At 33.3% G+C, this 15,675-nt stretch overlaps 1 protein-coding gene across 2 annotated transcripts; it reads right to left on the reverse strand.

Moving 5' to 3' along the window:
- Window positions 1–2,651: 2,651 nt before the first annotated feature.
- Window positions 2,652–9,014, reverse strand: LOC107643945 (putative alpha,alpha-trehalose-phosphate synthase [UDP-forming] 9). Of its 2 annotated transcripts, XM_088488148.1 has the most exons (6): window positions 8,566–9,014; window positions 8,320–8,369; window positions 6,187–6,203; window positions 4,128–6,113; window positions 3,691–3,964; window positions 2,652–3,229 (listed from the first exon to the last, which is right to left on the reverse strand). In XM_088488148.1, the coding sequence occupies exons 4-6, from the start codon at window positions 6,104–6,106 to the stop codon at window positions 2,873–2,875; spliced, it is 2,610 nt and encodes an 869-aa protein (XP_088344274.1). In that variant the 5' UTR covers window positions 6,107–6,113; window positions 6,187–6,203; window positions 8,320–8,369; window positions 8,566–9,014; the 3' UTR covers window positions 2,652–2,872. The 2 variants fall into 2 exon arrangements, with proteins under 2 accessions (XP_088344274.1, XP_020980014.1); XM_021124355.2 differs by lacking the exon at window positions 6,187–6,203.
- Window positions 9,015–15,675: the final 6,661 nt, after the last annotated feature.

Below are 15,675 nucleotides of genomic sequence, written 5' to 3' on the forward strand. Positions count from 1 at the left end.
AGGGTTCAGACTTCTACTGGGCTAGGGTTCATTGATTCACTCACTGTGAGACTGAGAGAGTGAGATGAATGGGATCAGGGGAAGAAGGGGGGGTGGGGTGCTCCACGAGCTGGTCGGATCGGGTGCCTTTTTTTAATTTTTTTAAAAACAATAAAAACGGTGTCGTTTAGCAGAACCGGCCGGTCACCGGTCCGGCCCAACCGGACGATTTTTGGCCGGTTCACCAATTTTTCAGCGGTTCTTTCTACAGCGGTTTTTAAGAGAAGACTAGACCGTTTGCATTGCCGATTCGCAGTTAAACCGGTCGAACTGGCCGGTCCGGTCCGGTTTTCAGAACCTTATTTTTTTCTTTGTAGGGTGACTGTCATCTTAATAAATTTTTCTATTAGTTTTAACATTTTATATCTCAATTTGTAATTTTTTATTGCTTATACTTTTAATTTTATATTAGAATGAAATTCGTGCAATGTGTGAGATGATAAATTAATAATAGTATATAGTATATTTTAATGAGTATTATATTATTTAAAAAAATAATTTAAATATATAAAAACTAATGTTAAATTTGGAGTGTGTTTTATTTAAAATATTTTGTAGTACAAAAGTTTTTTATATTAGAGTTGTACAAAGTTACATATTTATTTGTTGTTTTAATTGTCACATTTATTTTTGTTGATGGATTTAGTCTTCTTATGTGGTATTTGTCTTCTATTTTCATTTTCGGTTACGATTGCAGTTATTGCTTTCTTTTTCCTGTCATATGTTCTTGTGAAGACATATTTTTAATGAATTGTTGACTTTTATGCACTTTTTATTTTTTTTTTTCCATCTTTATATGTATGTCCTTCATCTGAAAATATATTTTGAATTTGTTTACTTTTTTTTCTCTTTAATTATCTCTTGATTGGTATGGCATCTTAGTTTGATAATATTAGTATTGGTGAATCTAGTTCTTATAAACAATAAAGAATATAAATGAATAATATAAATAACGCTTTGAATAAGTGAAATTTTTGTAATTTTACCTGATTTAAATTAGATAAATCTAAATGTTTCAAATAATTGTATTTTTGCATTCTCAAAATAAGCATCAAAATCACTTTATGAATCAATTTAGAACAAAATAAAGAAGGTGCAATCATAGTTATAGTAAACTAACCAAATTCCATAATCATATGTTAAAGGCACATATCCTCTTGTCTTTTTTTTTTGGCAAAGATTAGCCTCAGTCTCTTTATAATTTAGCTATTTTAGATACTAAGTTTTGATTTTGGTTATAGTGGCTCAATCCTTCTATAAAAAGGAGAATAAGATATGGGCAAATAAAGAACGATAATCTATTTTGACTAAATTGTGCAAGCAATACTTCACATGTAGAATAACAATTTCTATTCTGAATGTTAAAGAAGACAATCAACATTGTACATAAACTCATTTTTTTAAATGCACATTAATATTAATTGTGACTGTTGTAGTACAAAACTTTTAAAAAATATATATATAGAAGATTGTGCTGCTTGCAACTATTTCACAACTAAAAGGCCACTATTAATACAAATAAATAATCAATCAAAAATATTATTTAAAAAGGCATAATAAGAGAGGACTAAACAATGAATTCAAAAACTTATAGAAAATAACCTGTAAGGAGTTTGCTACACTGACATTTCTATCATTCAAATGTCAGTGCACTAAACCTGCGCAGGAACAAAAACCGTGCCGGATGTCGCTCTAGATTTCGCAATCGAGTTCCGCCAGAGTTCGACATCGCCATGGGTAAATCAAACCGCTAGAGGTAGCAAAAAATAGTGTGTTGGTTCGGAGAATGGTATTGGCTCATGGATTCCTCGGTTGAGGTACTGGGTGCCTCATGGGACCGCAAAACATGGCGAAAAATAGTGTCTTAGTTTGGAAAATAGCAGTAGATCATGAGTTCCTCGGTTAAAGTACTGGATGGCTCATGAAGAGGCGCCAATAAAGAGAGGGTTATGACATCCATGTTTTTACAGAGTAAGAACAGTAGAGATGAACAAAGAACTCCTTTTATTTCATTGAAAAATAATTTATTTTTTTATTTTTTAAATAATTTTACCAAATAATCAAACATTACTTAAATCTATTGTATAAAGAGTTAGTATCCACTTTTATATTTTCTTTTATCTCTTAGTGAACTAACTTATTTACTTTTGTCTATTTACAAAAACGTAAACTTCCTTGTTCATTATGTACAATACTAAACATTGATATATTGACTCTTGGTTTTATTTGACACTGTAGTTGAACCTTAATATAAAATTTGGGACACAATTTATTTCGAGAGGCAATTTTTACTGTTTTATTTTATTTTTTTACTAAATTATAACTAGAAAGCTATTAAATTATGGTACAAAATTTATTTCAAGAGGCAATTTATTTCTTTGAGCACACAACATAAGAAACAACGCATTTAGTGTAGACTCAGTACGCTGATAATTGATAACCAGGGCACCTAGACAACTGTGTGTCTGACTTTCGGCTATAATGTGTTTAAGTTTAATAAAGACAGTTCAAGCATCATCTCCGGCACTCCCATTGTGCTATAAGCACTAAACAAAATATACACAATGCAGCATGGAAATCTCCACAATTTACACTTTACTCGGTGAAAAAAATAGGGTAAATAATTCATGACTCGAGATTTATTAATGGTGTTCATCCTTTATAAACCTTTCTAGTTCATACCGAAGCTAGAATGCCTAGATTTTGTTACTACCTACTAATCAAAACCAATCACTGTAATTCCCCTAATTATCACTATCTAGAACCTAAAGCTGCAGTATCCTCTATAATCAAGACTAATTTCTTGCAAGAAAACGAAAAACGAAAAATATAGTCACACTAAATCAGGCACGTGACCAATATTCTCAAAGCAAGATTTTTCATTTTGAGGAGGAGCTTCTGCAGAAAATGCTGTTAGAGGCTCTGAAGCAGTACTAAGAGCTTCAAGTAGCATCGTCACCTCGGCCGTATCATCTAGGTAGTACCTCGCCTTGCTTGGTTTCTGCCCGACGGTACATGCAAAGATTTCTGGTGCTGCAGAGGTGTTTGCATTATAAGATTTGGTTAATATGGCCTCAAACATGTTCTCGTCGGATCTGTCATCCCCAATGCACAGCACAAAATCTGGGGATTTTCCAGCACTGGCTAGCTTAGACAGCACGTCTTGTGCAACTAGCCCTTTTGTAATTCCCTGCAAAGTTGAATTATTGTTGGTAAGCCAATACAACCATGCTACATAACCCAAGAACAACAAAACTTCAAATGTTCGATGAAAGTTACCCACTAAAGATCATGTTGCTCAAATGCTGAAAAATTTACCCACTTCTAGAGTGGATTCGTCAATTGAAATGAGCCTTTTGAATATACTGGACAAATAACAATTTTGACAAAATGAACCTAAAAAGATCTAAACAGCAGATATGTTCCGTTTGACAAACAAAACCAAACGTTTAGTCAATTTATTTGTATACTTATATACATTTGGTTTATTTTATCAAATAGAGCATATCTTTGGAGGATCATTTTGTCACTTGCATCTTTTGAAGTCCATTTCGTCAAAATCATAATATTTAGGGGTACAAAATGGCTATTTACTCTTTTTTTTTTGGGGTACTTCACTTAGGTTGAGATGAAAAAATAGGATATATATACCTGATGCATGACTTCAACAATATGCTGTCCCTTCTTAACAACCACAGGCTCATTTGCAAGAACACTCTCCAGGTGATCCAAAAGCTCCATGGCTTGCCAAGATCCAAAATTCGGGTCGGCATCATAGTAATGCCACACCAAGGCACTCTCTTTGGTCTCTATATACGAGCCATCAGTGGCTTCGGTATACGACCTCATCACAGGTTCAGCAATCTTTTTCCAAGCAAAATCTGTGCTTATGTGGCTCATTTCCCAGCTTGACTTGTTACCCCACCTATGGCACAGATCAAACAAATATATTGTCAATCTAGACAACATGCTAGCAAGTTCTTTATAATTGTTTTTAAGAGGAACGTATGGGATTGATTGAAATCAGTTAAGCGATGCCATTATTGTTAGTAAACAAATTGAAAATGACAAACTACAAAAGCACTAACCTGATAAAATAGCCATGTTCAGCTGCGATACCAAGATTCTTGCATTGATCAAACCAATCACCCAATGAGGATTTCCCGCGGCCACTGACAATAAACACTGTATTCTTAGGATCACTGCAAAGATCATTCAGCACCGATATAACCTGAGGGCTGGGTGATTTATCAATGGAAGATTGAGGTACAACTGTGCCATCATAATCCAAAAAGATTGCCCTGTGACTTGTACGTTTATATGCAGAGACAATGTGGCCATCCGAAAGCTTCCTGAAATTGGGAGAGAGGGACAAGACTCGATAATTCAGGCCGAAGCCGAGGCCCCAATGGTTCTTACTACGGTGATCCTTGCATGACATCACAAGATCTTGTTCAAAACTTTTAGCCCAGTAAGCCACATCATGAGAACTAACATATCTATAGTGCTTCTCATGCCGCAAAATTTTCTCTGCATTAGACATTGTAACAGCCGAATATAGAGCATCAGCTACAGCACTAATGTCCCATGGATTCACCCTGATTGCTCCACTGAGAGATGGGGAGCAACCTATAAACTCAGAAACAACAAGTGCACTCGTCCTCTCAGAATCATGGTCGATTTCTAAAGCTTCATCCATTTTAGGACTTCCCTGCCTGCAGACAATGTACTTGTACGGAACCAAGTTCATTCCGTCGCGCAACGCATTCACAATGCAACATTCTGCCATAGCATAATAGGCTGCCTTCTCATAGAAAGGAACATGGCGATCGATGATGATGACAGGTTCATAACCTTGAAAACCAAAAGTTTGATTTATCCTGTTAGCAGTGATGTATGCCTCCTCCTTTGCATCCTCAATATCCTTGCTAGAACCCCTCAGTGGATTCAAGATTTGGACCATGACCAATTTGCCACGAAGTGTCGGATATTCCTCCAGGAGTTGTTCAAGGGCCAAGAGCTTTAAACTTATACCTTTAAATATGTCCATATCATCAACACCAACAATAAGTTGTTTCCCCTTGAATTGTTCATAGATTTCTCTTGCTTTGGTAGTAGAAGAAGTATGGTCTAAGACAGATTGAAGTCTTCCCATATGAATCCCAGCAGGTAATATTTTGACGTATATTGTTCGGCCCAAGTACTCGAGCCCAATGTAGCCCCTCTTGGACTCGTATTCCAAGCCAAGCATTCGACTGCAGCAGGAGAGAAAATGGCGAGCATAATCAAATGTGTGAAAACCAATTAAATCTGCATTTAGCAGAGCTTTCAAAATTTCACCTCTGACCGGCAGAGTTCGATATATCTCGGATGTAGGAAAGGGACTATGCAAGAAGAAACCAAGCTTGATCCTGCTGTAACGCTTTCGCAGGAATGTTGGAAGAACCATTAATTGGTAATCATGAACCCAAACATAATCTATGTCCGGGTTAATTACCTCTGTGACTTTATTTGCAAATATCTTATTGGCAGAAACATAAGCCTGCCACAGTGTCCTATCGAAGCGATTGCTATAACCTGGATACATTGGCAGCATGTAATGGAATAGAGGCCATAAATGTTGCTTGCAGAATCCATTATAGAACTGATCCTCGATTTCGGAAGGAAGAAAAGTAGGCACACACTTGAATTCCTCCAGCAACTGATTAGAAACTTGCTCTTGCTCACTAGCATCAACATCAACCGTCAGAGATCCCACATAAACAACATCAACTTCAGGAGGGAGACCATCTTTTAACTGCCAAAAAATTGAGTCCTTGTCATAACTGAAACTCCATTTTCCAGAAGACTTATCCTTCTTAGCATCAAGAGGAAGAAAACTTGATACAATAATTATCTTCTGACGCTGTTCCGACTGGAAAGAATCCTCACTGCTTTGCTTGCTTTCTACGTCAGAGATAACTCCGGGAACAGTCATAACTCGCGGAAGTGCTCTTGGAGTTTGAGGGGTGTTTAAAATATTCCCTGACGCTAAGTCCAACAAATTGGTGTATGATCTTGCCACCATGGTTAATCTGAACCCCAGTTTTCAAAATTTGAGTATAGAATAAAGTATGAAACGGTGTCAACTAATCTCGAATTAATTACCAGAGAAAAGCAAGAACCTGCGAAGACACAAGAAATAGTTATAGCTATATAATGCAGCGGCACAAGACACAAGTACCAACCGCATCAAACTTCCCAAGTTCAATTAATATTTAATATTTAACTTTCTCATTGATGAGATTATAAGTCCAACAAGTAAAAATATCATTGAATGCTACAATACAAAGAAAATTTTACAGCATTATGAACAAGCAATCACAGAAAATTTCCTCACCAAGTTTGCAGCACGGCAATTCAATTCAATTACTGATTCAATATCTATTTAAAATGCAAGAAAGAGAAAGCTTCAACTTAGTTCCCATCTACAAATAAGAAGCATCACATTGCCTCAGGTAATACTTTGCTCAAATTGTAACTCAATGTTAAAGAAATGAAGAAAAGGCTACATAGATAACCATCACCACTTAGTATTATGATTATGAACCTTCTGGTGATAAATTTTCTTTCAAAGCTTCAAATTCACAAATAACACTAACTGGACTCTCTTCTTAAAAGAGAAGAAAAATATTCCAGAAAATCTAAACATGGGTTTAATTTGGTGGTTCTGGCACAACTCTCAGATGATCCGTTCTATACACTTACAAGCAGATTCAATCGGACAAACACATAATCACAAAACTAGAAAGGGAATCTAGATTTGAATAAATTGATGCAGTTAATCTCTGGAATATCCCATTGTATGGTTGTACCAGATCTTTGCATCACTGGATTCTATACAAGCACAGCGATATTTTACTATATATAATTACTCAGTACAAAATATTGGAGTAAAATTTAGCTAACTAAATCAGAACATGAAAGGACATCTGCATTAAAAAGTCTGATTTCTAAAAACTCGTATAAAGACAAGGAAAGTTGCTCTAATAAATGCGGCGGATAAGGAGTAACACTACATCCTTATTCTAAATTTTCTTAAAATTTCTTTCCCTGCAAACGACGAGCTAATGTTGCTCACTAGCTGCTCCTAAGTAAATTTTTTCTTAATAAAGATTTATATTACAAGTTGTGTTTCCCATTCTTCATACACTTTTAAGACTCCCAAGAGCTGTAAACTCTAGAATAGAAAGAACTTCCTGCCAACGTCAGTAGTATGTCACTATACTTTCAACTATAATGCAGAAAAATTCAGCTTAAAACATTAAAATACAAAAATTGAAACAGAAGTATTCAAGAAATGCATATTATAAAGCAAGATTTGTTACCTAAAGTTAACTCAAACTCATGCAGCCTATATCAGAAATATCCCTTTAGACCCAGACTCTAAATCATCCAACTTGATATAAGGACAGAAAGTTTTTATTGGAAACACAAAATTATAGAACTTATATAAGTGATTTTCCATCAAATCGTTGTATGAAAAAACCACCAACCGTAATAGATTGCGCAAACTCGTGCACATCTCTTTTCAAATACTAGCCTATCACACTATTTGTCAATGCCAATCATATGAAGCCTGTGAATGAGAAGGCGTTACCGTCAGAGACAGCTAGACAGTACAGCCTATCAGGACCTAGCAAATGCGAAATTTCCGTAACACATTCCTATGCATATCACTCAATTAAGGAAACCAACTTATTGCTTTCTTCATTTTGGATACTAGATAAATTCATGGAATCCATCTACTCAAAGTGTTCCTGCATAGTCCCTATGCTTAATACAGAATACTTAACAACCAAACATTGTCCCCATAGTGTCATGTCAATATTTATTAGCAAATCATAGTAGCAAAATTCGAAGCACACATGCTACACCTGAGTTGCAACTACATGAAATTGCGCATGAGGCTTTGTTTGTTAATGCATAAGAGACACAATTCAACAGCTGCACTTCCCATTTTTTTCTTCTGTTTCCATTCCAAACCTCTTTAAAGTGGTTTCATTTAAACTAAAGTTGTCGCTATGCGCGCAAAGCGTAGCATGTCGACAACACCATCAATTTTGTAGCACCATGATTCATGGCATTCATGCACATGCAACACAATCATGCTTTCAACTTTTCTTTTCTCTCTCAGAAAAGATACTTTATCCAATTATCCAAAAACTCCTAAGGCAAAAAATATCGAAAATCCACAAGACCCAAATAGCAAGGTTAAAGAAAGAGTAGCAATGTATTTACCTGAAAGCTTAAAGATCAAGAATCAGTGACTGTACAGAAGAATCATCAACCTGATAAGCAAAAAACAAGAAACAAAATCAGATACCAAAAAACCCATGGGGATTATCATAATTTATTTCTCCCTATGTGCCTGATGAGGAAGCAACAGGAATATGAAAAGGAACGTTGGTTATGTCGTAGGAGAAGAAAATTCAACCCAAGTACAAAACTAGTCAATGAAAAATCACAAGTTTGACACATTCTTACCTTTCTTCAAGACCCTCTCTATGAACAGAGAAACAATGATGAGAATATACAGTTCGAGATGAAGAAAAGAATGAATGAATCAAATAGAATTCATGAATTTTGATGAAAAGAGGGGGAGGGATATGAGAGCTATGAACAGAAGTGAAGCAAGAATGAAAGAATTTTTTGTCAGCAAAGAAAAGATTTCTTTATTTTTTAGACAATTAAGTGTGTTAGGTTGGAAGCTGGTGAGGTTTGTGGGAGTTTTATGAGTTAGAAACCAACTAAAAGAAACACACAGAATATTTATAATATTTTTTTAATAATTAATGATGATTATTGAGTTGAAAAATAAAAACTGGAAATTATGTTGGGATAGGATTTTATTTTATTTTCTTTTGGCTCCGTTTTGTTTTTTGGGAGGATTTGAATTGCTTTTGTGTTAGCTGGAGAAAGTGTTTACATTGATTCAACAAAGGATGCTGGCGACAGATTAAACGTTAGAAAGTCAAAAAGGGGAAGCAAAGATACTGCTTGCATTTAAATATAGTAATAATAATTTTAATAATTTTGTGGAGACAGAAAATCATCCTAGTTGGATTGCAATCACCAAGATATGTTTTTTATGTCCAAATTATTTATATTTATTATTATGTGGCGATACTTTTTTTATAAATTTAATATTTATTTTTCTTAGAGTTCTGATAGGTATATATATTCTTTCCGTCTTTTTTCTTACATATACATACAAGACATCATATATCAACAGAAATAATATTAGATACATATTGAAAATTAATTAATAAATCTCAAAATAAATATATATATTATTTAATTTATTTTTAATATATATTTTTATATGAACAATTAACTTTTTATGTATATTATTTGAAATGATTGTATTAGTATTGATATCGTTGTAGTAGATAATTATATAATTTCCACAAAAATATGAATATTTGTTTGAAGAGAATATTAATTGAAAATACACATAATTACACTCGAAAGGAATTAATCATGTTTTCTAATTTTCCAATTATAAAACGGGGATAAACTTGAAAATCCAAAGTATATCAACATATTTAGATTTTACATCTTATCTAAGAATATATAGATTATAAAAAATATTAATAGAACTAACGTCCTTAAAAAAATAAATACATAACTTATATCCCTTTTATTTTTATTTTTTTTTTACGGTTAGATTATATATTAAGTGATAAATAAATTTAAATGATGATATAAGATTGTAACCCAAAATAGAAAATGAATGAAATAAGAATTAAGATCACTTATTCCAATTTGCAAATCTAGTTGGTCTTACGTTATGGTCTTGGGATGAAAAGTCTTTGCTTAGTACCAGAAATGCCCTTTGTTGAATCTCTTGTTTCTAAAAGACTTTGCTTAGAATCGTAGCGTCTGTCACGGGAACACGTCATTCGGATTGTAATGTTTTTCACGTTGTTATTTTGTTGGGAGTACTTGGAACAGAATGATGATATAATATGCCAATAGTCAAATCTTGAACATGCTTATATTTCCTCCTCCTATTCTCAAACAGATCAATTTCTTGTTTATTTGGCATTCTTAAATTTGAATAAATAAATCATTGCTATAAAATACTTGAATGTACCTTTTCTTATCCTTATTGTTATTTGATTTGGTTAAGATTTAAATATAATTATTATTAATTCTAAATATCAACAAGAAAAAAAATTCATTCTCTCTGCTTCTTCTGTACTTCTTTATTATTTCTAGTAAATAGTAATCTTAATGTTATTTGTTTCCAACAATAATAAACTTAAAATAATGCTCAATTTTCAAACAAAAAAGCCACTATAGATAAATAAAAGTTTCTTAGAGTAGAAAAAACTCCTTTCATTATTTCATATAATTAGTTATGTCAGAATATATGTGTTTAAAGAGAAAAGAAAAAGAGGGGGAAAAAATACAAAAGAAAAGAGAAAGGTGGATAATATAAGACATTTAATGTAATCACGTCGATGACTATTGACGAATAATATTGAAGGGCAAAAAGGGATTACCACGAAATAGGTCAACGCCACTGTTGGAGTGGATATAATTTTGGACCACGCCCGCACGTTTATTTTGGTAAGTATGCGTTAGATATGATAATTAAATAATTAATAATAAATCACAATTTTAATGACCATTCTACTTTCTTCGAGTTTGCCATATACTTGACTTTGAATTTGAGTTGATACATACGCCTCACGTATAGTATGATGAATCTTTCTTTTTTCCTGCGGTGCATTTTAGTCCGATAAATTAAACATTAATTTATTGTAAAATTAAATTTTATTTAAAAAATTATTAGTAGCCAATGAATTATGATATATATAAATTAAAATAAAATTTGAATTCTTAAAAATTTATCATAATATATAAAAAATAAAATTCAAATTCTTAATATTTATTTAAACGAAGAATTAAGTTAACTATTTGACCATTCTAAATTAATTGTACGATGGAGATAATTGACCATTAGACAAAGCATATCCTAAATTATTTATTTCTTTTTCTTTCCGTAATATTTAGATTTAATTTATTAAATAAAAAGGGCAATACTTGATTCAATTCGTTTAGGGATCTAGTAACATGAAACGTAAACCTAAATTTATTTTCTTTTTGTTGTTACGGTGAGCACTTATAAAGTTTTATAGATTACCCACTAAAGTAAGTTTTACATCCGCAAAGATAAACTGAGCTCGAATATCTATATTTTCATAATATATATAATAGGAATATGAAAGAATAATTAGTGTCAATTATTTTTGAAATATTCTTTATTATATAATTCATAAAAAAAATATTTTCAAGATTTGAATCTAAAATTTTTTAATTAAATTATAAATTATTTAGTATCTCAACTAATTTTATTTTTATACATATTTAATAAATAACATGTTAGTGAGTATTGATACTAATTTATATAATTTGAATTTTTTTTAATCCGCTGTGTTAATTCTTCATTTTAATTTCTTTCTGTGACAAAAAACCTAAAATATGTATTTAAAATATGCAACTTTTTTAAGTTTAGAAATTTCGGGCAATGGGACTGGATGCAGATAAACACAGACTTGTCCAACAAAGTCATAGCAACAAATACCAATAAATAAACCAAAAAAAAAAAAAAAAAAAGCAGAGTCACAGTAACAAAATAGAGGACACGGCTTCTAGTAGGTTAGAGTAGTTATGGTCTCTTCTGTTGACACATTAAACTGATGATGAAAGTGTTATTAACTTATTATCTCATTGACCCGTTTGACACGCATATAACGCACACCTTTTTCATCTTTTATAATACAGGTAGATTGAATTTAATAAAAAGAAGACTAGACAAAAATATATATAAAAGTTCACATGAAAGATATAATTATGTTTGAATTATTTAATAAGTTATTTGTACACATTAATTTTATGTTTCGATGGTCCCGTTTATCACTCCAGCAATGAGAGTGTATCTTCATTAGTAAAATTAAATAGGGATAACGATTTCGTTCAATCTAATACTGTTTTTATTAGTGATGTGATTCTTTATGACACATTAAATATTTGATTTTAAAATTTAATTTTTAAGTAAAAGAATTTGTCTCTATTATTTCTTTTTATAGCAACACAAATTATTGAAGAAATTTTTGAAACCCTAATAAAGAAAAAAAAATAGCTATATCGTAATGAAAGAAGAGCTCCATCTCCCTTAATTGTGCCAGTATTTTCGACAACTCATCTTTATTCGTTGCTAAAAAACAAGAAGAAGTTTTACTATAATAACGACAACTATTTATATGGGTTTAAATGTTTAATGCAGTGATGTTCAAGTTTAGAACTAATTTAAATCCTGAAATTATTTTTTGATGTCTTCTGAAAAAGGTATCATATTGTGTTATATTTTTTTATAATTTTTTTTATTTCATGATTTGTGTTCTTTTGTTTTTTTTTTTTTTTGTGAATGAATGCAGCTCAACACACTAAGTGGAGCGTAAGAGAACAACAAAAGAACTAACATAAGTGATAAAGAAAGAAAAAAAGAAATAGCCAACACCACGAACGCTAAAATTTATCCCTTGTCATCTCCGACATTGCCATCAACAACAAAAGGGATCCACACTTAACCACTCCTTATAGCTTGTGAAGGACATATGGATAATCTCATCAATCCCTTTTCCTTTATGTTGAAAAATTCTTTTATTCCTTTCTAGCCATATATTCCAAATAATCGCATAGAAGCACACCATCCACCTTTTACGCATTTCCTTGCTACTGGATATCTCCGTCCAACTCGAGAAATGTTCCTTCAACGTCCCTGCGAATGCCCATTGCCTTCTAACAAATGATAGCCATGCACACCAAACCTGCCAAGAAAAATCACAACCCAGAAACAAATGATGATCATATTCAACTCCTTTATTACATAGCACGCAAACGACGTCTTGTTGGTTGATAACCCCAAATCGACTCAATCTCTCCGTTGTATTGATCTTCCCAGTCAAAACAAACCAGACAAACAGTTTTACTCTTGGCGGAACTAGCCCTTTCCAAATTGTCCTAGTAAAGCTATAGCTTGTTGTATCCTCCGAAATAATTTCCGTCTGCAATACCTGCACAAAAGAGTTAGTAGAAAAGACTCCTTGTTTATCAAATTTCCATACAAGTCTATCCTCTCTGCCATAAGCTAGTTTGACCAATCTTAGTGCCTCATGCAGTTGGTTCACAAGATCCAACTCCCATTGAAACAACTCTCGTCTCCATTAGAAGTTCCATATCCACTCAACCCCATCCCAAAACCCACAATCCCCTATAACGGATCCTCTTTGGTTTGAAACTGAGAAGAGCCTTGGAAACTGATCTTTTAGAGAACCTCCACACAACCAGACATCCTCCCAGAAGCGCGTTCCTCTCCCATCACCAACCTCCATAGATAACCCAGTAACCATCTTCTACCTTACTTGATCTTTGAACTGTATCTGGCATATATCTTTCCAGGGTCCCCCCCCCCGGACAGGTAAAACCTGGGAGGATAGCAACATATTTGGGTCCAAGTTATTGCAAGAGCAAACCACCTTCTTCCACAGGGGACATTCTTCCTTTGAAAAATGCCACCACCACTTAAATAAAAGGGCTGTGTTACGCACCATTGCATCCCCGACTCCCAAACCACCAAACTTTTTGGGCACCTGCACCACCTCCCACCTAACCAATGCCATGCCATTCTTACCACCCTCCTTGCTCCATAGAAATCTTCTCTGTAAGGAAATCACACATGTATCAATTTGTACTCGGCCGACGCTAAAGGAGCTACACGATTCTGTCTCTTTCTCACACCCAACAACCTCGCCCCATTGGCTGCCTATTATCTTGAAGGTTTCCCCAGACCACGCATGTAACGGAACCCCGAAACACTCCAACCATACTCTTCGGGCTTCACTTTTCTCCAACTCGTCCCACCGCCATACATTATGAAACAACTATAAGAGGCTATTCATTTTGAATGTGTAGGTCTCTTCTGCATTCAACAGACTGTCAAAGGTCAACAGAGCTTTATATGCTCCCATTTTGCGCACTTGAACAACTTGAGAAAAGTTCTTCGCAACCATATCCTTCAATGACCTAAAGTCAATAGCCTTTGTCGATCCACCTATTAGGCTTTTCTGTAACCAGTCCAAATTTTCTTTCACCACAGTCACCTCCACCTTCTTCGTCCACCCATTCCCATATGGGTCTTGCACTGTTCCCTCTTTTGCCAAATTTTTAGTGGAGATGGCTGAAGCTTTCTGGTTCGCTTTGCTTCCTGGTTGCATCTGGCTAACTGTAGCTTTTTGATTGTCAACTCGTGGCTTCATTTTGTCCGAGTTTTCCACATCAGGCCTTCTCCTGTATTTGGCTTCCCCCACGAAGATGACCTTGCCCCTGAATCTTATACGATTCATTTCTGTTATAGCTTTCAAGGCACCTCCTTTCGTAGTGTACCGTATGAACGCAAAGATGTATACATTACCATTCTTTTGTTTCCTTGATAAGTATATGTCATTTATGCGCCCAGTCCAACTAAACAGTTGGAATAGTTCTCTCTTCGATATGTCTGCTGGGAGATTATCCACGAAGATTGAGAATGACTCGTTCTCTAATCGTCGATACTCTTCTCGATTCCAAACTCTAGGATCCTTGACCTGACCTATCGTTCTATCCCTCCCTGTGTTTCCCTCCCACTCTCTTTCTCTCACTCTCTCACTCATCTCGCATAATAGCTTTAGTATACTCCGTCAATTAATTAACCGTTTCCGTTAATATTTTGCCACATAAATCGTTAAATGACATAGCACTTCTTCTTTTGTTATTTCTTAAAATTGCATAGAAGATTGATAAGAGATGTGAGTATTTTATATAGGTTGATAAAATTAAAGAAGGTGGAAGAAATATGAAAATTCAAAGAAAAAAAATAAAAAAAAAAGTTTATGGAATGAGTCATGTCCAAAGAAGGGAGATAAAATACTGTTAGAGCACCAAAAAAAGATAAATATGTGAAGAAATAGCTGTTAGTCAGCTTAAAAATTTTTTTTTAAGTGTATTAAGAAAATAATGATGACTATTTGTCTAGGATTGAGAACTTGTATCTTGTTGTTTATGGTAATTGTTTAAAATTGAAGTTTGGAATGTAACTCATCTACTAGGTTATATTTATTGTGTAATTCTCCTTGAATGAATGAAAATTTATTTCCTAATTTATGTCAATTCTAAACAGGTCCAAAAAATAATTGAATTGCAAAACAATTAAATTTTAAAAATAATATCCAATTTGTCACCAAAGAGCCATCACTAATGAAAACATTAGTGCCATGCTAGATGAAATCATTACATATATAAAGTTTTATTAATGGAGACATATTTTCATTGTTAGGATAATGAATGTGACCACAGAAAGATAGGAATTATTTGTACACATAACTCATTAAATAATTATGTTTTTTTTTTTATAAATTTTTAGGTATATTTTTGTCTATTCTTTTTTAATAAAATTATATGTGCACATCAAAAGTTATTATATATTTTTATATAAATATATTATATAATTTATTTTTTATATATATTTTATATATATATATATATTTC

Source organism: Arachis ipaensis, chromosome B5 (assembly GCF_059453495.1).
Source record: "Arachis ipaensis isolate K30076 ecotype BB chromosome B5, ASM5945349v1, whole genome shotgun sequence".
Taxonomy (NCBI): domain Eukaryota; kingdom Viridiplantae; phylum Streptophyta; class Magnoliopsida; order Fabales; family Fabaceae; genus Arachis; species Arachis ipaensis.